The sequence below is a fragment of the Grampus griseus genome (assembly GCF_964374135.1).
Source record: "Grampus griseus genome assembly, chromosome: 11".
NCBI lineage: Eukaryota > Metazoa > Chordata > Mammalia > Artiodactyla > Delphinidae > Grampus > Grampus griseus.
The window spans coordinates 14,267,930-14,291,268 of record NC_139005.1 but is presented as its reverse complement, the minus strand read 5'-3'; the positions used below and the strand labels follow the sequence as shown (position 1 = coordinate 14,291,268).

The window sequence follows — 23,339 nt, the reverse complement described above, 5'->3', positions numbered from 1 at the left end:
AACTTGGAAGAAGAAATACATTGCAATGGAAGGAGGGAGATTTATAGAAAGTATAGGTTGTGTACAAATAGGCACAGGTAACATGAAGGAGGTAGTTTTCAGGAGCATCATCTCAGGTGAGATTGCTGTATGGGAAGCCGCTGAGCAAAGAGAGTCTTTATTGATAGCCCAGAATTCCACCCAGAGGGAAAACCAGACACAGAAATTGTTATCTAGGTAATATACCATTTAAACTGTGTCATTATTACTATGCTGATGAATGAATGAATCAGACCTCAAGATGTACTTAATTTACTTTTTCATAAATCAGAATATCTAATGAGCCAGAGTATATCCTTATTTAAGTACATTATTTAAAATTTGCTGCAGAAGGACAAACCTTTTCATAATCCACCTTTAAATGGTTGTGCTGACTGAACCATTTTTTGATTGTATTTTCTTTCAGTGGTCCTATCAGTCCAGAATGGCGATGGATTTTCGCGAGGGTTATAGCATCGGGCACCATCTGCACCAATCCTGTTTGATAAAAAAGAGATTATGGAAATACTTCTTTCTTTACAGGATGAGGGATACTTAGGAAAGGCATCTTGATATAGGTAACAACATCAATACTTGCCAGCACTACTCGGATTACCCTTTTAATTTCCCAACCTTCTTCTCTGAAGGAGTTTTACCTAGATGGTATTGCTTCTAATTTTTCCTAAATCCTAGGGAGCGATGAGGCTACTTGTGTTTGGATCAGATGTATCAGAGCTGCTTTAATATTTTTCTAGAACTACAGTAGAGAGCAAATCTAGATGGTCTCCCAGCGACCCCACTGAGTCAATAGAGCAGTGAATTAATTAACATATGGCTTGTGCATTCATTTACAGTTTAAGGGAGGACATTCAAATTTGTGTAACAAGCATATTTATAACGTAAGTGAATCAAATACAACCTCCGTGACAAATATTTCAAATATATTATAAAAATCAATGTTCAGGTTAATAAAAGCTTCACTGTTCAACGTTTCATTTCTAGGAGTGAACAGAGTAACTCTGCAGTGAACATGTACAGAACCACCTGCTTCTTCCTTCTCAGTCTGCATTAAAGTGAAACTATGATAACAATCTTTTTAAGGGAGCATATATTGATTGAACTTCAATAGGAGCTTTGCCCCACTAGCCATGCATCCATCAAGGCTTCTTTTCATTGTGTTCCTAAGGTTATTGGAATGTAAATATTTTCAAGCCTTCTGATTTTTATTCTGCACAGAACAGCAATTTAAACCCAGTATTTAAAATTCTCCCAGGACTAATGTCCACAAAACAACCTGTAATGCACAGTTCTATAAATAAAGTCATTGAAAGAAATTAAAGTCTAGAATTTCTGATTTCCACAATCTTGACAACTGCAAGAGTTGAAAACACAAATGCCCAAAGGAACCAGGGACATAAATGGAACTATATGAAAAGAGAGAAGATTAAGTTTTCAAAATTGACTATTTCATGGTCTACCTTAAAAATATTCAAATTAAACAACAAACAAGAAGATCACTGTAATGGTAAGCAAAACATTTCTCAGTGCTGGATTTGGCCAGTGGCAGCTGGTTGCAGGCTTAATCTCTCTCTCTCTCTCTCTCTCTCTCTCTCTCTCTCTCTCTCTCTTCAGCCTTAATCTCTTAATATCCAATAGCCCAGCCCAGCCCAATCATGACCGTTAGGCATCTATTGATACATTGCCTTATTAGAAAGAAACAAACATGGAAAGTGGGAATTGAATGCTGCAAAAACAACCTATTAAAATCTATTTGTTAAAAACAAAAAGAAAAAAGGAGATGTAACATCCCAGAGATAAATCCTGGGCATATCTTTAATATCATAACACTTCTCCCTTCTCCCCCAACAGTATTCAGCTCTTGTGCTAGTTTTCTTGTGCTTATTAAGTGAGATAGCAAATGTAAAGCGCTGCATTTAACAGTAATATAATAACTCTAAAAAGAGTAATATAATTCTACTTTCTAATCCTGAAATTTTCCCTCATTTTTCCAGTTCCTCCATTTAACACTTCCTAACACAAAACGACCTTCTACCTGGTTCCTGCATGCCTCATTGCCACCTTGCATCTGACCATGCCCCAAATTAGGACTTAGATTACTGCACCCTTTAGATAGGGTGCTGTAGCAATGTCAGTTACTCCTCAGACCACATTTGTCTTCAGGGAGTTAATCATTGCTAAATCCCAAGCCATTTGTCATATCTTTCATTGTTGACTACCCAGAAAACTTTGCACCTAATTTATAACAATCATGATGGCTAAATTCTGCTCATTAATTAAAACCATAAATTACATTTCACACATTTTAAGCTAGTATGTATCACACACTTTTTAAATACTTCTAGCATAATTCTGTGCACAGTAATATGTGTGGCTCCATTCCCATAGCTCTCTAATGCAGATTCCTCAAAATTTAATGCCCATATGTATTACTTGGGGATCTTGTTAAAATGTAGGTTCTGATTTAGTAGGGTGGGAGTAGGGTCTGAGATTCTGCGTTTCTAACAAGCTCCCAGGTGATGTCAATGCTCCTGGTCCACAGGTCATACTTTAAGTAGCAAGGTTCTTAGGGACAAAACTTTTCAAGATGGTATCACACAAGGCACTGGTTCTCAAAAAGGTGTGCATGAGAAACTCCAGAGCAGCTTTTTGCAGTCACTGAGACTTGAGCCTCAGTCCCCCACCCTCTGTCCCCTCCCCAACCCTCCCCAGTGAAGAGCCTGATATAGCATCCTGCTTGGGTCCTAGATATAGCTGCTCCAACTCTCCGAAGTAATTTTTATGTCCATCAAATCTGGAGCAAATTTAGAGCAATGTAATAAATTCTAAAGAATTTTTATCTGCTCTGATAATCTCTCCCAAAGTTCCTACAACATCATATACAAAGTAGTCATAAGAATTATAGTCAACAATAATGTTGATAAAGCCATGTAAACTTGTGGCCTGGAGTATACTCTCCTTAAGGGCAGCAGTCCTGTTTAGGTCATTTTAATATTCCCTATCTTACTTTGTGACATTTCTTGAGGGATGTCAACAGTAGATATGCAATAAGCCTTGGAACCTGATTAAAAATGGAAACTAATCTCTTAAAAGAAGACATTTGCTTTAATGATCTCCATTTTTCTTGAAGAAGTATCTTTCCAGTACAATCTTACAACCAAAGAAATTGTTGGTAGATAGCGGGAAAGAATAATTTGTCTGTCTTGTGACATCTGTAACTTTGGGCAAGTCTAGAGTTATTTCTGCTGGATTATTTTATTAACTTTAAAAGTCTTAGCCTCCATTACTTCCTATGATTATAAACAGAGAAATGAGTAGATGGAATTGAAGAATTCCACTGAGGCTGGTGTTGTATTCAATTTCTGAAGAAAAAGTAATCCACGTGACACCAAAAAGCTCAGCTTGCTTCATCTAAGGTTTATTCTTACCCTTTAAACATATTAGGATATGAAAGAATTAGGTCATTTACGTGAGAAAAGGGAGAGAAAAACTCAAGGAATAATGATCTCAGAGTAGCAGTAATAAAAGACTTTTAGGAACTAGAACTTTAGAAGGAGTTCAGGAGTGGGATACTTGGCATGGAAACAAGGGCCCTGTTATCAGAATCAAAGTAATTGGGCAGTATGGCTTTTAACAGTAGTCCTGAAGTATCCAATTGCAAGTTAAGCTAAGTAGGAGGTGCTTCCATGCTTAGTTTCCAAAATCTTGAGTCACAGTTGGCTGGGGTACTGAGCCTCGCAGTGGGACCTCAGGAACTGGAGGGCCAGGCAATGACAGTTTCTCTTTTGAGATGATGGGTTTAAACTATAGTTCTGTCTGAATTAAAAAAGAAAAAAAAAAAAAAAGACAACATAGTTCTAGGTCCCCTTTCCAGTTCTATGGTATTTTTATCCCTTTGTTTATGCAGATGCATCTGCTATAATTCATACTAATTAATTTAATGAAATGCTAAGTGGCAATGGCCCCATGTAAAAAAAATTATATGATATCCTAGAAATTATTTCTTCAATTCAGCATGATTGTAATTAAGTACAACTTTTACCTCTGATGTTTGAGTAATTATTAGGATGGATTATTTTCATTGAAAATGTGTATAAATGTGATTATATTTCCATATTAGTGGCCTGGCTTTTATTAAGGAAGAGAAATGCTAAAAGTATGCTCTAAGTTTGCATGAATGGTCATCTTTGACTGTTGATATTACACTTTACTCAAAAGTCTTTTAGAAATTGAATGCATGTTTATAATGTATTTAGAATTTTCAGAACTCCTTTAAGCATTTGCAACTTTGTAAATTTTGTGTTAATAGGCAACAATTGTATTTTTTGAATGAGTAGACTTTTCTATTATCAGCTTAGAAAGAGAGAAACAAATATGAGTTAATCATTAATGTAACTAACCCTTAAGGACACACAAAAGGATATTACAGTTAACATTTGAGTTGTCAAGAGTCCTAATTAATATCTAGAAGGACATTATGCTTTACATAAATCATTTTGGCTTATTGTTTTTGAAAATAATTCTTTGTAAAAAAGAAGAATGACCAGGTTTAGTTCTTTGGATTTTAAAATTTGTAATCTAAAATGAAAGCTGTGGCAACTCTGGGGGCATATTACTGATGAATGCGTGAGATAAATAATGTAAGTCAAACAGCTTTCTAATCTATACCGACCTTGGCCTTTTCCTGTGGATAGACATCTATAAATGATCATTTGCATATCCAGGCCCTCCTGCAGCCAAATATTGTCCATCACACGAATAATCTGCAGGACAAGCATATCCTGACGAAGATCATCTCCAGCCTGTTAAAAACAAAATTATAGACTCCGGGTTTCTCCTTGAATTCTATTAAAGGCTTTCAAATATGGTATATGTGATTTCCTTCCTTGAATAATTTTCCAGCCTGACTTAGGGTGGTTTCAATTGTTTTATTAGCACTAAGAATACCTTGTGTTTCTGATAGAAGATCAAAGAAAATGAGAACTTTCTTTTAAATGATTACAGAAGCTTTAGCCATTAAATTAGAAGCTGCTTGGAATGTTGTTCCCTGATAATAATCTTTCAATTTATTATCCATGTGCAATGTCTTAACCTCAAAGTTTGGTGAAGAGAGGTTGGACGAATGTTTATGCAAATTTCAAACTCAGCCAAGTGAAATCTCTAAGGGAAACATTATTTGATGTACCATAAATTCATGCACTGATATACAGTTAGACGACCAAGAGCTTCTTGACTGGGAGTATAAATAGCACACATAGAATTCATCAGACTTTGAATCATTGACTTCTCTTGTTATGAAGGCAGTTAAGAAGTTTTCAGAGTAAACAGCCTTTGATAATAATAAGAAATGATAAAGGAGTGTTTTTCTAGCATAGGTGAAGGACATGGAATATGTCCAAAGGGGAAGGACAGTTCTATGCTTTTAACTAATAAGAGGCTTGGTTTTGAAAATGCTTTCTAAATTATATGCAGAAGACTATGCCGAGATGAGATTTTGTGTTCTTCTTTTTTCTTCACCAAAAATGCAGTGCCGGGGGAACATTAATGCTTGAGGTTTACACAGATCACAGCAAAAGTATAGGTATGTTAATCATTATCTTCAAAACTAGTCAGAATCTAACAAAAATTCCACTCTGTAACCTTGTTGTCTGGTTTGGCTGAATAACTTATCAAATTTAACTGAACGACTGGCAAATGCTTATTTTTACTTACAGCTCCTTTTTCTGTCCCTTTTTCCTACTTGACTTTTACTCTTGTCCTTTTACTCTATTGTCCCATGGGATGCGTGACAAAGACTGATATGGCCCTTATTTATATTTTATTTAAAAAGAAGACAACAACCCAAATTACTAAAATAAGCAAGTGCTTACAGATAAGAATTTTATGCTAAATCGTGTCATTTGAGTTTCAGCTAATTTTGATTCGAACTTAGTATCTAGACCAAAGGAAGACTCTCTCCCTAGAAACTTTACCACAATTCTGCTTTCTGTATTACTCAAAAATGATTGCATTATTTCATTTATTGAAACATACCTCCCGGAGTTTTGCACTGAAGATTCATTGGCTTTGAGCCAGTAATGTTTGATTTATTGCCAATCATAGTTTGGCATGTACTATAATTCTGTAAAAATGCAGAATCAAAAATAACTGGAATCTTCTGTGCTGCTGCCAGAGGAAAAGAGCTATAATAATTTCTTTTTGTGAGTAATAAATCAATAGTTCTACCAATGGAATCAATTTGATGTTTCAGGAGGGCTACTGTACCTTAAAAATGACGCTGATGTTTTTGCCCATTGGATTAGCATTAATGAAAGTAATCTTCAATGGCAAAGCATTAGATGTGAAATATGAACATGCCTATGGGACAAAAAGAAGAGAAAAATGGTGAGCAAAACAAAGCAAAAAGAACAGTTTCCTTGCAATCATGGCCCCTTGCAGAATTTGTTATATGAGCAAATGTAACACATATGAATAATTCTCACACTTTGGAACAAAGAAACATATTTCTTAAAAAAAAGACTTTAGTCTACCAACCAAAGTCTTTATTTGTAAACTAAAAATGCCAGCTTTTCGGCAGGTTGTAAATCTTCAACTACATTTTTTTCTCACTAAACAGTGATGATGTTTAGGGAGTTTAAATAAACTAAGTAGTATGTAGGTATTGTGCTTATGCTAGTTAGTTAATACCTAAAAGATGAAATCGCTATTTAAAAAAATATATTTCCTTTTCATTCTTTCTGCCCTGTAGCATACTTTAAGGAAACATGCATATAGAATTAACAAAGACCTGAGTTCAAATTTGGACTCTGTAACTTATCAGCTGTAAGACCTTGGACAAGTTACTTAAATGTTTGTATCCCACTGTAAAACAGGGATAAAACTCTTACCTCATACATTTTTGTAATAGGTATATGAGCTAATGGATATAAAATACCTTTTACAGTGTCTGACACTAATCGGGTACTTCAAAAAGATTAATGCATTCTTTTTCATTTTTTGCTAATGAACATTTTCTTATCTTTACAAGTAACAGTACAACATATATTTCCTATTCTCGTTTCTTTCAATTATACTTTACATTTCTATTTTCAGTTTTATGATATCGACTACTGTCCATTATTTTCCTTTTATGTGCTTACAACTGTTTGAGTGTTAAAAGGCTATATGTCTTTAGGTTATTAGAGAGTTCATGTTGACAGCAAAAATTATTAAATCAATACTAAAGGAAGCAAAAGGACTCGATACTTTCAATTCATCAACTTAGTAAAATATGACATCAATATATTTTGAAGGATCAGTTTGAATATCATTATTTCTGATAAGTCTGAAATCAGTAGAAGTTGAGAGGAAAGGATCTATTTCTTAATCTGTCAACATAAATCTAACCTAATCCCTAAGCAAACAGAAACCCTTGTTTACTGAATCAATTTGAGTTTTATAGTAAAAGGATGAGGCTGCTTGTTAAGTAATGAATTCCTGCTGCAAGAATCAGTCAATCAGGGGACATATGACCTTCTGTCATGGTATTGAATTAGGAAACCCTGTATTAGGCCAGAGTTTAGATCAGTGGTTTTCAAATTCTCCTCATTCAATTCTGGGGGCTGGGGTGGGAGAGTGATGATCTCTTTGAGGTATGCCAAGTCCAGGGAAGAGACAAAGGGCTAAGAAAGGCTGAGGGCGAGGTTTAGCCCCTCTTCTCAATTATATCACTCAGCTATATTGCTTTCATTGCTTAATATTTTGGTTTTCACATGCAGTATATTTTTTGAGAGTCATGGCAAAAATACTATACATTTGACAGCTAGTATGCACAAAGCATTAACTATATGCTAATAGAAAGAGACACCATATCCACCTCTCATAGAGCCTGCAAAAGTTGGTATGAATGTATACACGCATGCATTTCACAGCTGAATGAAGAAGCATTTGAAGAAGAGAGTCTTTCAGAGATGAGCTGAATTTGAAGATTGTGAAAGACATAGATTGGCAAACAGGTAAATGAAAAGGTTTGCTAGGTAGAAAAAGGTAAATAAGGACACCTTAGATTAGAGTAGAAGTTAAAAGTGGATTGGGGGCTTCCCTGGTGGCGCAGTGGTTGAGAGTCCACCTGTCGATGCAGGGGACAGGGGTTCGTGCCCCGGTCTGGGAAGATCCCACATGCCGCAAAGTGGCTAGGCCCGTGAGCCATGGCCGCTGGGCCTGCGCGTCCGGAGCCTGTGCTCCGCATCAGGAGAGGCCACGACAGTGAGAGGCCCGCGTACCGCAAAAAAAAAAAAAAAAAAAAAAAAAAAAGTGGATTGGGATGGCCATAACCAAGAGATAGGAAAGAATGAATCAAAGTCTTGGAAGATATTTTATGTAAATGGTGAGATAAAAGATCTGGAATAGAGAAAGGAAGACAAGAAAAGCTAGAATGGAGAAAGGAAGATAGAAACTCTGGTCTTGAAAAGTGAAAATTAGTGAAATAGACTTAAAACAGTTTTTAAAAAGGAAAAGATACCTATTAGTAAATGAAATGTCTGGTCTTTACTTTCCCAGGAGGGGAGAAGGATTGCATTCAGTTATTCCCACTCTCTCATATGATCTACCCCTTAGTGAAACAGGAAATGGTCCATTGTGATTAGTGGTTCCAAGGAGAGACAGGGGTGAGAATTCTTCTTATAAAGAAAGTTTAACCAAACCTAAGACCTTTGCTCTCTGTCTTGGAGACCCATGCTCTAAAGAATGGATTGAGCCAGGCCTGAGTACTTCTCCCTAGTGTAGTTTACTGATGGTGATTAAAATAGAATGCTGACTATACATGCAGGCTTTCCTACACTCACTACATTCATGGGACTTCTCTCCAGAGTGAACTCTGATGCACAATAAGCTCAGTAATAACTTTCCCCAAATCACTGCATTTATCAGGTTTCTCCCCAGATGGGCTCTATGATGTACTGTAAGCCTGGTGCTATAAACAAAGACCTTACCATACTCACTACTACATTCATAGGACTTCTAACCAGTGTGAATTCTCTGATATGTAATGAGGTATGAGTTTTGACTGCATATTTTCCACATTTATATGGCTTTTGCTTGTGTGAAGTCTGTGATATAAAATAAGACATTTACTAGACTGAACATTTTGCCATGCCGCATTCAAAAGGCTTTTCTCTGGTATGAATTTGCTCATAGTCAACTAGTTGAGAGATCTGACTGAAGGCTTTTCTACACTGCCAACATGTATGTGCTTGTTCCCTGGCATGGAGGATCCAGTGTCAAACAAGACATATACTCTGACTGAAGGCCTTACTACATTCCTTACTGCCGTAAGGCTTCTCCCCAGTGTGAACTCTCTGATGGTCAGTAAGGTCTCTAACAGAACAGAGAGCGTTCCCACACTCACTTGAACATGACGTTTCTCACTTGTGTGAAGTGTCTGACGCTGGAAAATGGTTCTACTCTGCATGAAGGCCTCACACTCGTTACACTCAGAAGGCCCCTCCCCAGTACAGGCTACCTGATGAGCAATGAGCAGGGAACGCGGAGTGAAGGCTTTAACACATTCGTCACCTTGATGAGGTTTCTCCCAGTAATGGAGTCTCTGGTATTTATTGAGATGGGAGGAGTGATGACAAGTCTTCCCACACTCTCACATTCATAGGGTTTGTACCCTCAGTGGGTTCTCAGATGAACCACTGGCTGAGGGGTTTGTCTGAAGGTCTTACTACACTCATTACACTCCCAGAGGTTCTTTCCAGTATGGATCCTCTGATGGCCAACCAGATGTGGACTCTGACTAGAACTCTGCTGCATTTACTGCACCTTCCTATGTGATGTATGTCCCTTCAGACCTCCTCGTTGTTCAGCAGGACTGGAGGACAGACTAACATGTTCTGCAGGTGAGAGAGCATCACCCTCCACATCCGCCCTGCTCACTGCTGTACACACAGGCACAACTGACCAGAGCAAGTGGGACAAAGAGGTGGCTCTACTTGGGGCACTTCCCAGCCTCAGGGGAAGTGCCGATGGCTGCAGGTTGCTGTAGGGAAGGAGTGTGGTCCCAGGCACAGCACTATGGGTGATGACTCCTGAACTGGTGATGCCCCTGGCATGGCCTGCTCACCTGGACACTCAGAGCAACGATTCCCTAGAGCTGGTGCCCCACATCACCAAGGCCTGCACAAGCCACAACGCATACGTAATTTTCACCAAGGCCTGCACAAGCCACAATGCATATGTAATTTTAATTGAAAACAATCTTTCTATTCCTTAAACAACAATGACAAACCAAGAAAGCAGAAGTAAAAAATAACATCTGGACTCAATGAACTATTGATATATTGTTCTTTCTACATTAAGATACTCTGTGTTTTTGAAATGTTTCCATGTATCTTTAAAGCATCAATCAGTGCATACTGCTAATGACTAAAAGGTCACACAATTTTTTTAAATCAGTGATGATTTGGATTTTAGCCCAGATAGACATATCTCAGCTTATAAAATTGATGCCTTATTTTGTTATTATTCAAAATACATCTATGCAGCATATTTGGAAAATTTGTAGGGTGTCTTTGCAGCAGCAAAATTGTAAAGGTGACAATATTAAGCTTCTAGTAAAACTTTTTCTATTCATACTAATGGTCTGATTTTTCTCCTAATTATTAAATTTGTTTTTCTTGACTGTATTCCGACTTTAGTGAAGTAACACTTATTGTGCTTGCATGAGAGTTTAACCTCTTCATTTTAAAATATCACTTATCAATCCTCTTTATTAGAGTCTTCTACTCTTGGACTTTTGAGAAGGAATATAATAAAGCTCATGGAGAAAGAATGATTCTAAGTCAGAGAAGGGTGGCTGATAGAGACTTAGGAAGAGAAGGAGTTTGTGAGTACAACGCCAGGAAGGGCTTTCCAGGCATGAGTAAAATCACAAACATATCATATGGCACAGTGACTCATAAGCATCAATGAATTTTAAATTGAATCAAAACTGAGATGTTATAGCTAATGATATACTAGTGTCCTAGGCATGGGCATGTACATAATCTAAATAAGCATGAAATTAAACCAGCCTGCATGGGGTCGCAAAATCAACCATTGTGAATAAGTCAATTCAGTCAGAAGTGTCTTCATTTTTTTCCACTGAACTTTGGTTAGTGTGTTTCTAAACCAATGAAATATCTGATAAGGTTAATGTGATACCAACTGGTCACAGTGCATCAAATAGAGCACACACAGTTTGGATGGGACTCAATTACATTTTTCTTAAATAATTGCAATGATAATTTATAAATTGTTTTTGCCATTTCAAAAACATCCAATGAACTAAACAATTCAAAATAAAAATACTCAACTTATCTACTGAATATGTTGACTTACATCTCCATCAATTCCCTTTATGCATAGGGCAGGGTTCAGAGGAAGGTGACAGGTATTTGTACACTGAAAGAATTCTTCTAGTCTGCCAAGTTCTTTCTTCAGTACCTCCTGTGAAAAATCATTAGAAGAAGCATCTTCAAAACTGAAAAGAACTGGACTTTTCATTCAAGTTATAATTTTCTTTTGTTGATTAAATAAACTCCTTAATTCAGGGGTTGCACACTTGGGTGCTTTGGGGTCAGGTGGGTGATGTAGCCACATATGAGGAGGCAGCAGGCTAAAGACAATAGGGAGTACTGGGGAAAATGGGGAAGTAAAGATTGCATGTCCTTTCTGAAGAACTTTAAATTCAATTAAAACCCAAACCAAAACAAAGCACTGTTCTGTTCAAACGAAGCACGATGGATTGGACTTGACCTGTAACCCACCAATTTGCAACCCCTGCTTTAAGTAACTATTAACATGATCCATTTATCATAATTCCCTGAAATCTTAATTTGTAACTCTCAAGGTTTACACTTAATAGTATAATACTTTTTAAAAAAAAAATTTACATAGAGTAGGAGAAAAAATAATGACAAAAAAGATAATTATAGACCGTTGATAAATGTCAGAAGCAGTAATATACATGAACAAATAGTTTACTAAATGTCAATAAGTGTATTTCTGATACTTGACTCACTCCCTTCCATAGTCCTCTGTGCATGTGGAAGGTCTGAGACCACAAATGACACCTTTAGAATTGTGTATCCCCTGACACAAAAAAGGAGAAAAACAATAATTCAGAAATAATAATAATTCAAAATTTAAAAAAAGCTCCTTTTAGCCTACTTTGAAAACTGTTTAAGCCCAATTTTAAAAATGAGGATATCAGATTAATAGTGTTTAACTAACTCTCAAGCGTTTCTTAGCTCTTACTCCGGGTTCACTGCCAAATAATAGAATCTACTGCTCCCAGAATCCAGCAAAACAAGGTGGAGAAATGAGGCCAAGCTCCACAATGGCATTCTTTCTGTCTTCCTCTTTTGTCTTTTCTATACCTCGATTTGCCTGAAGAGCACCATGGAGGGGAACCTCTGCTCTCTTTAACTAAAATCTCTTCACTTCATATAGTTAGGTTTAACTGGGCTTTAAAAAAAAAAAAAAGAAAAGAAAAAAGCTTACAGTAACTTGTGAGAAATTATAAATGCTTCTCCCACCTCTTTCTTTTTCTCTTTCTATTTTCACGTGAAGAGGTGTTATCACAAGAGCAGCCAGTCAAGGTGAGAGAAATGCATTTATCTGAGAGAATAATGTCAGTATCACTGGAACGTGATGTAAATAGTCAAAAAGGCACTGTACTAACTGCAGCATGCATCTTAAATACATGAGGGATTTTGAAACGTAAGAAATAAAGACCAAACCTATACATAAATTTTGTAAATTTTAAGCCAAATTTATTTTACTTGCTTTCAACTTTTTGTCTACCATTAGAAAATAATTAATGATTTTGCAGTAATATGGTGAAATCATAGAACTTTTTTTTTTTTGCATTGCCTATCATGTTGCTAGCCTTAAGGCTCTTCTGTGCATACAGAGTTTATATGTCTCCCATTTAAAAATAAAGTCCCTGCTTATACTTTTTATTTTCCAATTTCTCCTAGGTAGGTGAAGTAGCATAGCTTCTGGCATTACTACCAAATGAAGTGACTTCCAGTAAGAAAAATCTTGTGCTAGGAAAAAATTCTGGGACCCTTTGCCTATTTTCATATCATTTTGTTGAAAAGTCTTGTTGATTTTAAACAGTGGGTGGAGAGAAACTATGAGCTCCCTTGAGAACAAGATTCATGTTTTAGGCATCTTTCTATCCTTAACTCCTAGTCTGTAGTAAGTACTTGTTATTGAATGAGATTCTTAATACAGTGAATACAGTCCACTACCTCCCTGCATCTAGAATGTTGAACTTAAGAGAACCTACTTAATGATCTATATCAGTGAAGGGAACTAGTAATGCAGTTAATTAAAAAGAGCAAGTGTCCTTCCATTAGAGCAAGAAAACGAACAGCCAGATCCATTATTATAATCAGTGATGAAAGAGGCACAGTATTTTGACTATCATCCATGGATGTTAGAATAAAAGTATTATTCAATACTATCCACACCACTATTGATTTCTTTCATTTAATTCACTTATTTGTTGTGGAAAAAAAAGTCTTTAAAAATGTGACTTTGATCAGTGCAGTGTGAGAAAAATCTAGACCTAGATTTTGTACCTTGGACAAGGGTACTCTGAAAAGTCCCCTTGTGTACTTCTTCCATGAGTCTGAACTGTGCTGCCTTTCTGAGTAAATTACTTCATCCGGTCATTTAAATCAAATTGCCTTTAAATTGGTCTTTTGTCAGGTACTGTCTATGCTACATGGCTATTTAGATCAAAAAGTCATGTCCTGGTGATAGATATTATCATTAACATTAGGATAGTAAACTGAAAAAAAAAACTTGATCAAAAGAATCGATTTAAGTGTCTTATGACAAAGTGTAGTCAAGGAATTTACCTTCTGTGTTATGAAATTCAAAGTTAATTGAACCAGGTTTAAGAAATAAAACAAAACTTTATTACATGAAGATTGATTTTGCAACAAACCTGTCTTTGAGGGTCACTGGCAGATTTGACTTTTTCACCAATGTCTCCCAGAATTTTGATGAGTTTCTGTTCCTTGGAAAACTCATCACTCAAGGCTTTTCCTGCACAGAATTGGAGAGCAGCCAATAGCTTCTGATACCAGCTTTTAAAATAAGCTTCATTCTGTGCATCCTTTAGCAGCCTGAAGGAGAGAAAACAAATTCTTGTATCTAAAGCTGATTTTTAAAACACCTCTAGCAGGAACAATGAGTGTGTTTCAGACTAATCTGTATGTGGTGGCTTTGGGCAGTTTAACAGGCCAGGCTGGGGAAAATGCTGTTTATTTGTTGGCAGTCATCGTTTCACCTGATAGTTAATGAGATTCCAAGAGTGAAGAATCAATAAGAGACCTTCCTTTCCTCATTTCAGTTCACAGTGCACTTTTTCCTCTTTCAGGCTTCTTAAATTCTATAGCAAATACTTATCTTAAGAGCATATATTTGACTTCTTATTAAAATACATTTTAGAAATGGTATTTATTAGTCACTACATTATATGGCAACCTAACCATCAACCCCACATTTTTCTGCTTTTCTTCAAAAAATAATGTCTCCAGACTGTCACATACGTTAAGTATTGCTCTTTCTTCCAACACCTCTCTTTGATTACCTGGAAGAAGATATTGTAAAGGCAAGAGCATAGTTTTTGTTTTCAGGCACTTCTGGATTCAAATCTCAGCCCTACAACTTACAAGTAAGTTAGGCCAGTTACTTAACTGGGCTGAGGTTAAAATAAAGAAATAACTCTGACTCCATAGAACTGTATGGAATATAGAATAAGCTAATGCTATTCTAATTTGAAAGGGCTTAGCACAAAGCATGTACTAGTAGTCAAAAAACATCAGTTTATCTGTACCCTGCAGCCTCTCCAAGCCAGCTTCTGTCACTGTCTGGCGGTCTGCTTGTATCATGAACATGGGAGGCATAGAACAAAAAAAGGGAAGGATATTTCGCTAGATAATGGAGCAGTGACAATTATTTGATTACGCTTTCTGCCATGTGACAATTTCTATTGCCTTGAAATTAATTCCAACATGCTTAAACTTTACTTTTTATTATGCCCTAAAACACTGAAAATAAAAGACTGATTCCCTTGAATGTTAACCTCTCTTTGATTGATTCTTTAATTCTTGTCTCTAATCTTCTTCTCTTCTGAAAAATAATTATCATTCAAAGGACTAGAAGAAAGTTATTGTGAGAATGAAATACTGAAAAATGAAGGATTAAATGCCTAGCAGCCAAAATATATATAGATGAGTTTCATTCTGCATTCCTAATTTTGCATCGCTGCCCAATGTGTATTGTGCTACAGAGACTCTAAGAAACACATTATTTTCATTTGTTCTATGTTCTCTGTTCCTACACATCTGAGTTAAAAAATTAATTGAATGAGGGCTTCCCTGGTGGTGCAGTGGTTGAGAATCTGCCTGCTAATGCAGGGGACACGGGTTCGAGCCCTGGTCTGGGAGGATCCCACATGCCGCGGAGCAACTAGGCCCATGAGCCATAACTACTGAGCCTGCGCGTCTGGAGTCTGTGCTCTGCAACAAGAGAGGCCGCGATAGTGAGAGGCCCGCGCACCGCGATGAAAAGTGGCCCCCGCTTGCCACAACTAGAGAAAACCCTCGCACAGAAACGAAGACCCAACACAGCAAAAATAAATAATAAATACATTAATAAACTCCTACCCCCAACATCTTCTTTAAAAAAAAAAAATTAATTGAATGAACCTGACTTTTTTTTTTTTTTTTTTTAGGTTAGGGCTTGTTCCTTTGTCATTGTTACAAAGCCCACTTATCTCCTAGCACCTCTTTTACTTTACCAAAGGAAATATAATAATGCTGGAAAAATGCTGGAAAGCATTAAAAAACAAAAAAACCCTCAAGGGTCTAAAGATGTATTGATGGAAAATATAATCCATATATAATTATACCTTCAATGTAAGAAGAATAGTTGACAATGAAAAGTTTTCCAACCCACCTCTATGGTGAGATTTTTGAAATGTCAGATGCAATAAATGTATCACACCATTATTTGGAGGCTCTAAGAAAACGAGTGTTATGTGATTATGAATTGGAAAGCCCCAAAGAAAGCATCCACATCTGAAACTTCAAGGTATTTTATGCAGAATTATACCTCAGAGATTTTCACAGTGTTTTGAGGACTTTGGTAATATACCATTGTACAGTCTACTTGGTTTTCAGTGGACGTAGGGAATTGATGGGTAGAGTATTTCTATATCCCGTATCAATGCTTGCCAGTATTTTCATACACTTTGAATACTGAGTTACTTGTTTTTAAAGATATTTAAAACCTGTTCTGGTACATAAATATAACTCTATAACCACCTGACTGCTATACACATGATAAACGGAAAGGTTATTCTGCACAAAGTCAACTTTTTACTAAAATTCTTAAAGAAAATATATATTTTAGGGGTGGGGAGTCATAGGAATTGTCAAAATTATCTAATTAGTATTCCTAATACTCAATTCTTATTCTATGAGAAATGTATATGCTTCTCTCATGAGCAGCTGATTCAAGGAGGGAAAAAAATCAGTCTGATTTCTTGCTCAAAATAAAACAGAGCAGGGGAGATTTGCAGAGAGAATATGTGACTGTGTTTTAAAAAATTTAAAAGTGAAGAAAACTCAGTGTATTCCATTGTGATTATTTTCCTTATAGAACATACCTCATGCAAACTCTCATTCCTGCCATTACGACATGCTCTCCTGGTGAGATTTGGTTCAAGCTCTATGGCTTTTTATCCAACTTTAAAGTTTTTTACAAATTGCAGAATTGAAATCATACTGTGTTATAGATGACCACGAGAGGTGAGTTAGTCTATTCCTGTGTCTTTAGGCACAGTCACTTTAACTGATGAGAGAAATTAATATGTCCTTTAATTTTAATCAATTCAGAGAAAGTTGGACTATACAGTTTTGGGTGGAGAGTTAGCCAATTCTACGTCAATGACCTTCACCATCAGGAAGTGGTTAAAACCCTCATGTGGTAGTTTTTACCCCTTGCCTCTGTTTGTTAAGACTGTGGAAAACAGCTAGCCACTTTCCCTTAAGCATTAAAGAAACCTTTTTCATAAGCCACTGTCACTGGGAGACACAGAATTGCTTATGCCAAATTCAAAAAAAAAATCTTTTTTTTAGGTTCAGGTCAAGGGACTGAGAAATATGAAGTAAGACTTGGTGTTGAAAGATTGGGCTTTTAAGATACAGACGATGTGACCACATACAAACTGTGAGGTAAATCTCAAAATGTCAGAGACCTGTTTATCCTAGTGTATGCGAGATCCAGAAATGGTTCAACTTGATATTATTATTATTTTTTTGTGTGGTACGCGGGCCTCTCACTGTTGTGGCCTCTCCCATTGAGGAGCACAGGCTCCGGACGCGCAGGCTCAGCGGCCATGGCTCACGGGCCCAGCCGCTCCGCGGCATGTGGGATCTTCCCGGACCAGGGCACGAACCCGTGTCCCCTGCATCGGCAGGCGGACTCTCAACCACTGCGCCACCAGGGAAGCCCAACTTGATATTATTTTGTATAGGTGTCTTATGGACTGTAAGTAATGACAACATTAAAATGAGAATAAATGCATAAAATCTAGCTGATTAAAGGTAAGGGTAGTGTTGAGTATGAGAGGCAAAAAGCAAGAAGAGAAGCAAACATAACCCAGGTGACTGAGCATATTTGCTATAGGATATCATAAAGGCATTTGCCTAAATTAAGGAGCTAGTGGTGGACTCAGATACACAAACCCCAGCTAGCATGAAATGGAGATTTTCCTTGGAAATAAGAGCTTTTCTCCATTTCTTCATGCACAAAGTGCTTCTGATCCCATGATGAGTGACTTGCTGGAGGCCCAGGAAAAGTACAGATAGGTCTCATTTCATCAGTCTACCTGCAGGACAGAACAGACTAATCATGGCAACCCAGCCCTCCTTGCCTCATGACTCCCTTCAGTGTAGCTCTTAATTTTAATTCTCAACAGCACAATATCCCACAAATTAGGGCTTGCCTTAAATTTTTTACCCTCTTGTGTATTTCTTGTGAGTGAAGAGGGGAAACAACATCCAGAAGAAAACTGAGCTACACGTGAAGATGAGTGATTTCAGGTCACTCCAGGACCTCCCCTTTCCATTTCCTCTATTGGTGGCTACTTTATGGGGAGTAAGATGTGTGACTCAGTAGACCAGGTCTTAGTGAGCACAGGTGGATTTTAAAATGTGACTTCTTCAAGTGTATTTATAACCCTGGGACATATAAAGGCTGAAATCCAATACTTGATATGGAATTTTTAATTTTAAGGTTTCAATAGTGTGTTAAGAAGTGAAAAGCATATATCTCTTTAGCCTTTACAACTTTATTTTACTTCTCATTGGTTGAGAGATTTACTTAATATTTCCCTAAACTGAGGAACTTCATACATTTTATTGTCTTGCAAAGATAACTGTTTCCTATGACTAGCTCATTTTTAGAATATTGATTTGCTCTTTCAGAAATATAGCACCGAACTTCTTTTGAATTTTGTATATAAGGAGCATTACATGGGCCAAGTCTGCAGAAATGTGATTTCCAATCAATAGTTATTTTGCAACATGTTTGTCAATAAGCCACTTTGAAACAACTTGAATATAAAACAATTAAAAGGGAATAAATTCAGAAAATAATGAAATCCATACTCTAGAGATTTTATACATTTTTAGAACACTTAAATATAAGAGACAGGCCCTTAAGGTATGTAACCGACTTAATTTTATCCCCATATTTCAATTTATATATCTAATATTTATTACCACCTCAAAAACAGTAATTCAGAATGTTACAGTTCATACTTATGATTTTTCCATTGTGTTCACGTTATGTGGTAGATTTATTTTTCCCAACTCCATGCTTTCTTCCCTGAAGCTTATACAACCACACTCTGCTCTGTGACTTCCAGTGCCTCCCCAGAGACAGCATCTACTTCTCCACCCCTTGTTTGGATTGGTCATGTGACTCACTTTAGCCAACAGGATGCGACTGGATAAAATGTATGCCCAAGTCCATGGGGATGCTTTAAACGTGCTCTCATGGATTGGTCTGCTCTCTTGTACTTCTGCTATCTGTCACGAGAACAGCTTGTCCCTGCTGGGGGATGTTCCTTCAGTGCTGGAATGAGAGAGCTGAGCATTGCTGTGAGGAGTCCAGTGCAGCCAAGCGGAAGTACAGCAAGTCTGCAGCCTGCGTGCGGCATACGTGAGAAATAAGTCTTTTTTGCTGTAAGCCACTGAAACTTTGGGGCTATTTTTTGCTGTGGTAAAAACTAATGAATATGCCAAGTTTCATATTATTTCTTTTTCCCTTTTGTTTGCTTTTGTTTTCATTTGTTTGTTTGTATTGCCTTTAGAATATGGAGCACATTTTTTAAACCTCCCCCATGTTAGCCCTGAGGATACTTTGGGGCAAAACTAATTACTGAAAATAAACAAAAGTCATCTGGAGACAAGTCTGGTGAATTAGATGGGTGATCAATTTGAGTATAACATTTTAGATCAAAAAAACTATAAAAGTAATAAAAATGGCTTTCTTCTATGGATCCTAAAAAGCCCCAAAGTGTATTTCAAAAACGATTTGATCTGGTTCATTTGGACATGTATATTATGTTATACTGCTAAAATTTTATTGTTATTTTGTTACACTAACATTCTCTTTGACTCATTTAAAAGTGTGAATAGGCTTATGTACTATCTGCTGTCTGTCCAGCCAAGTGTTTGAGTATCTAATAGGAAATTCTCTCTGAGTAAAAATGCACTAATGAGTGCAATAGCAAGTCTTTTTTTAAAGACTTATATAACACAGGACTAGACAAATCTAACACATTACCAGACAAAGGGTCTGATGGCTGAGGGCAGTGAGGGAGGTAGTACACCTGGCAGTTTGGGAAACTGAGGTCTGCTCTAATGGTAACAGCTGAAAGACTAAGATGGCTAAATAGGGAGGGGATCAATGGTTTTGGACAAGGAAGCATCTATCTATATCAGCATGCTTAATGGAACTCCCTTTACTGCCCTGGAGTTGGCGACCAAGACCCAAGATTAAAGAAAAGAGACAACAGGTATCCTATGTTTTAAGAATAGCCAAAGAAACAACTGGAAGTCAGAGAACTCTTAGAGGTTTATTGGGAGATGGCCAAAATGGCTATGATACACCAAGTGTTATCTCCCCTCCTGGACTTTAGTATATATTTGCAAGTGGGGGTGAAGGAAAGGGCTGTTTGAGAGTCATGAGTCATCAACTTAGTGAGGGATAGAGTGGATCCGCTACCCTCACTCATCCTTGCAAAGTCCAGTGAGGAGGGAAGCTCAAAGATACCCACTGATTCAGATGTGTGCAAGAATGGGAGACTATTGCCTCATTCCCAGGTTAGATTCTGCTCTAAAAGAGGGTTTGTTGAAAGACAGGATAGCAAAGGAGCAGCCTGCATTTTTGCACCCTAACTGGCCAAGCAAGGATGTGTGAATTTCTCAAGGTTCAAATAAACACATGGAAGTAATTAAATGTGATCCACTCCTGTGTAGGAAGAGGTTGAGCCAAAGGCAGATCTCCTGGTGGGAAGTCCTGCAAGGCTACCCAAGGTACGCACTCAGATGAGGTAGCCAGCTTTGACTGAACCCAGAGCGGGCCTTGATGTAAAGCCAGAGACCACAGACAGGGGATTGTACTTGCTTGCCTCAACAAGTGTGAGGGTCACTTTCCTCTTTCTCTTTCTTTCCCACTCCAAAGTCAAGAAAAGCTAGAACTAAAAGACAGAGAGAGAAGAGGAATGAAACAGCAGACAATATTCTCCCCACCACAAGTCCCCCAAGCTAAAGCTTGGCTGGTGCTGGAGAATGGGGAGGAGGTATGTGTCAAACTGGAGAAGAAAATAGAGTTTTAAATTGGACAAAAGTGATGAAGAGTTTGTTATCTAAAAGTGACCAGGAAACTATGGAATCTACCCTGGTTTTAATTAGAAAATGTAAAATGGCAAAAGTAGTATTTTTAAAATAATAAAAACTTTTATTGGAGACCTACCAATACCAAGCTCAGCCAATTTAAAGAAAATTAGGCAAGACCGTTAAACATCTACAAGTCAGTGCAGGAAGAAATACAGCTTCGGAAAATGCACGGATTGCACTGCACGAGAGAAAAAGCCTCAACATGCAGAATAAAAACTGGGGAATCTTGCTCCCCAGCTCTTCAGAGAGCTGGCTGAGATTTGTCTTTTTGCCTTTCTTCATCCCCGTGCAGCCACTCACTGCTCTTATAGAGCACTGCCGATTCTGGCTTCATTTGTGGAAGATCATTGTTAAGCACAGAACTGTGTTCAAGAAATCAAAGTTGTTTCATCAAGAAATAGGTTATTAACACTGAATATATGTGGATACATAGGTATATATTTACTATTATAATTGATACTTTATCATCATATCAAAATCTTTAACAGTTATGACCAGTTGCATAGTTAATTATAAGCTTAAATGGTATTTTTCTGAATGAAAACTAGCCATAGATGGTGCCCAGTTTGCGTACACACTTGTAATCAGGATGACTGTTACACTGCAGTGTTGCTCTCTTAGGATCATCTGGAAGCTATGAAGGAAAAAAAAAAAAAACTATGCTGAGCAGGTAAGTTTCCCTGCATAAGATTCTTAAATCTATAATTAGCAATCAGAGCCTGTTCCCACTCATCTTGCTGAGGGATATAGTCAATTTGGGAGATACAGGTAAATAAATAAAACTCTTTCCAATCTACTCGTATGTATTCGAATGTTCACATGTTTAATATACTGAATGATGTGATATCAGAGAGCAGAAACTCTCTTCCTCCTCTCATTCCAAAACACACTTCTGCTTAGGGTAAGTTATTTTATTCAAATCATTTTCCTTAGCTTAGCACCAAGCTGTGAATGGCTATCAGTGACCTCTCTCAGCCCCTACTGTTATACTCCTTACGTGCTTACTAACCCTAAAACAAAACAAAACAAAACAGGTGGAATTTTGGCCCTGGGCACACTTTAGAAGAGATAGCTTTCTATGAGACCCTCCTGTGATGCCTTTCCCTTTTTTCTCATTCTGGTTTTATCCCCTCCCTGATCCCCAAGAATCTCTCAGATCCTGCCACTCTTCCTTTGCCAAAAGCTCCACCTAGCTCTGCTCTCTCCTGTTGTGTCCTGGGATCCCAATTAGTCCTTGTTTTTCTTACTCGAGTCAAACACATGTCTCTCACTGTAAATTACACTCATATCCTCAGAGAATAATATTACATTAGCATAGAGCTGAACCCCATTTTGAGATAATCCCTCCCACCTATCACATTTATTAGGTGAGGAAACTGAAAGATTAAGAGACCTGCCTAAGGTCCTTAGGACTAGAACCCTCAGTTCTTAACCATTGCTCCAGGCACTTTCCACAGCACCATATTTTGTTTCTGTTATGGACCAAATGTTTGTGTCCACCCAAAATTTGTATGTTGAAGCTCTAATTCCCAATGTGATGATACTGGAGTTGGAACCTTTGGGAGGTGATTAAGTTTAGATAAGGCCATGACAGTGGGGTCCTATAATTAGATTATTGCCCTTATAAGAAGAAGAGACTGGAGCTCTGCCAGGTGAGGACACTGAGAAGGTGTCCAGCGTCCATCCCTGAGCCAGGAAGAGGGTCCTCACAGGGAACTGAAATTGGCCGGCACCTCAATCAGACTTCCCAGCCTCCAGAACTGTGAGAAATAAATTCCTGTTGTTTAAGGCACACAGTCTATGTTATTTTTTATTGCAGCCTGAGCTGATTAACACAGTGTCCTAAAAACCAGTAAAACACGACTTGGAAGATGATTTTCCACTTGCATCACCTCTGGCAAGAAACTTAATGCTTTAGCTCTTCACTTTCCTACTCTGTAAAATGTTGGAGTTTGTGACGTTTGGTAAGATACCTTCCAGCTCTAGGGCTCCATGACTGTAATACTTAATGAACTTATCCAGCATTTATACCAGGCATTTTCCAAGCATTTTATGTAGCTGTGTTAGGTAATCCTCACATCTGCTCCAGGCAACGTGATTCCTTCCATTTACAGACGAGGATATTATGGTTTATAGAGGTCAAATAACTTGCCCAAAGTCACCCTATGTGTGGATCAGGGATTCAAATGCAAGTTTATCTGACTCCAAAGCCCTTGCTGTTCACCATCATGCTGCACCACCTCCTGATATCCTAACATAGATACCAGCTGACGATTTAGCCCGAGA

General features: G+C 37.5%; 1 protein-coding gene across 4 annotated transcripts in view; it reads right to left on the bottom strand.

Moving 5' to 3' along the window:
• The window catches only part of PIK3C2G (phosphatidylinositol-4-phosphate 3-kinase catalytic subunit type 2 gamma), a gene marked incomplete at its 5' end in the record, with an annotated part of 329,467 nt that overhangs the window by 146,600 nt on the left and 159,528 nt on the right, over positions 1–23,339 (bottom strand). For all 4 annotated transcript variants that reach the window (XM_082666092.1, XM_082666091.1, XM_082666093.1 and 1 more), the window contains 5 exons: positions 380–516; positions 4,709–4,838; positions 6,301–6,393; positions 11,398–11,505; positions 14,021–14,201. In XM_082666092.1, the coding sequence (XP_082522218.1) occupies positions 380–516; positions 4,709–4,838; positions 6,301–6,393; positions 11,398–11,505; positions 14,021–14,201 (649 nt within the window). The remainder of the gene's footprint in view (positions 1–379; positions 517–4,708; positions 4,839–6,300; positions 6,394–11,397; positions 11,506–14,020; positions 14,202–23,339) is intronic.